At 48.7% G+C, this 1,527-nt stretch overlaps 1 protein-coding gene across 1 annotated transcript; it reads left to right on the top strand.

Moving 5' to 3' along the window:
* Positions 1-177: 177 nt before the first annotated feature.
* Positions 178-273, top strand: CTAM01_17242 (uncharacterized protein; the record flags this gene model as incomplete). Its single annotated transcript, XM_060533230.1, has 1 exon — positions 178-273. One exon carries the CDS (start codon positions 178-180, stop codon positions 271-273), a length of 96 nt encoding a protein of 31 aa, XP_060372192.1.
* Positions 274-1,527: the final 1,254 nt, after the last annotated feature.

Genomic DNA, 1,527 nt, shown 5'->3' with positions numbered 1-1,527 from the left:
AGATTGCTGTCAAATACGGCTGATGTGACCAGCATTTTGAACATAAATAGTTCCGGTATCTTGAGGCCGAGAGAATCTTCGGTTTCTCCATCTCGCAACTTCGAAAAATGACAACACCATCTCCGCCGGATCCCCTTCTAGTGCAGGACGAACAAGCACTTATCGATGCTTGTGCCTATGCGAACGTTTTGCTTTCTCCCGCAAGTGTATTCTCGAAGTCTACGTCACCAACATATCCACGGAGGTCTCCCGGACCTACTATACCTCAACTAAGGCTGGAAGAAGCGAACGAACTTCGGAACAGCAATGTCATAGAAAGCCGTCCTTCACCGTTTCGCCCAGAGAGCTTGTTTTACCCTGTCAACACAACATTGTTGTCAAGCCAGATGATTAGTCTCAGAGACTTGGAAATCAAACCAGGCCCGAGCCAGGCTTCAGGTGTCAAGATTCGTACAGGGCGGACGAAGCAAACAAATCGTCGCAAAGTAGCTCAGCCTTGATGTCAAAAGTCATGATTTTTCACAATCATCATCAGTCTATGAGGGCTGAGGTCACTATAGCACGGATAATCTGGGACCTAGAAGGGAGACGGCGACATGCAATTAAGAAATGTGCGCCTTGAATGAATGAGTGTATTTTAATAAAGCCCAAAGAGAGGCTATACGGACTTTTGCACATTCTTCAGCATATTCACAGCCATCTTTCGTCTGCCATTGACATGAAATACGAGATACCGAGGATGTTACAATGCGGCTCCGGGCCGCTTGATACACAACGAAGAACTCTTTTTGTGATGTAAGCTAAGTAACCACATGCAGACCTTCAATTTGGCGGCCACTGGAGAACAGGTGGGCAACTCCAAACGCCAAGATAGACACCCACCACACGACCATCCTCCGCCGCGAAATAGCACACCATTCTACCATTGACGAGCTCTGTGACGAGTCTGCCATGCATCACCCAGCTGAACGTGGCCCCAGGCGTGATCGGCTCGTGCTGAACGGAAACGCCGGAATTGCCTTTCTGCCTGTTTTTGCTGACAAGAAGTCAGACTTCAGGTATTGAAAGAAGCTAGATCAGAAGCGTACCATGAACGGCCCATACCAGACGGATTTCTCTTCTCGCTTGGGGCGGAAGCAGGAAGTCTCAGATTCTTTTGCTGTTCGTGTGCGTTCCGTCTCAGCTCGTTAAGCCCCCGCCACCGACCCCAAAAGGCGTTCAAATGCCACGAAACTCGGTCTTTGGCAAAGAGTCCTCCACGTACTTCAAGTTTGCTTCCTCGGGTAATAGGCTCCTCGGATCGTAGGCTTGTGCTGTATAATCGTGACGAAATTGTGAATATGTACGGTACTATGTAGCGAACCTTTATCAGTGATGTTCCGTCTTGAGGCGTATAAAGTGGTTGTAGTCATGGCTGGCCAGTGCAAGAATTCTTCTGAAATGGATGCATGGTAAATACTGGCCAAACATCAAGTTCCATCGTAGTCGCTGCGCGGTTGCACGTGTGTCGAACTGATTATGCGCGAC

This window comes from Colletotrichum tamarilloi (genome assembly GCF_030869305.1).
Source record: "Colletotrichum tamarilloi strain Tom-12 chromosome Unknown Scaffold_437.1, whole genome shotgun sequence".
NCBI lineage: Eukaryota > Fungi > Ascomycota > Sordariomycetes > Glomerellales > Glomerellaceae > Colletotrichum > Colletotrichum tamarilloi.
This window is presented reverse-complemented; position numbering and strand designations above follow the sequence as displayed.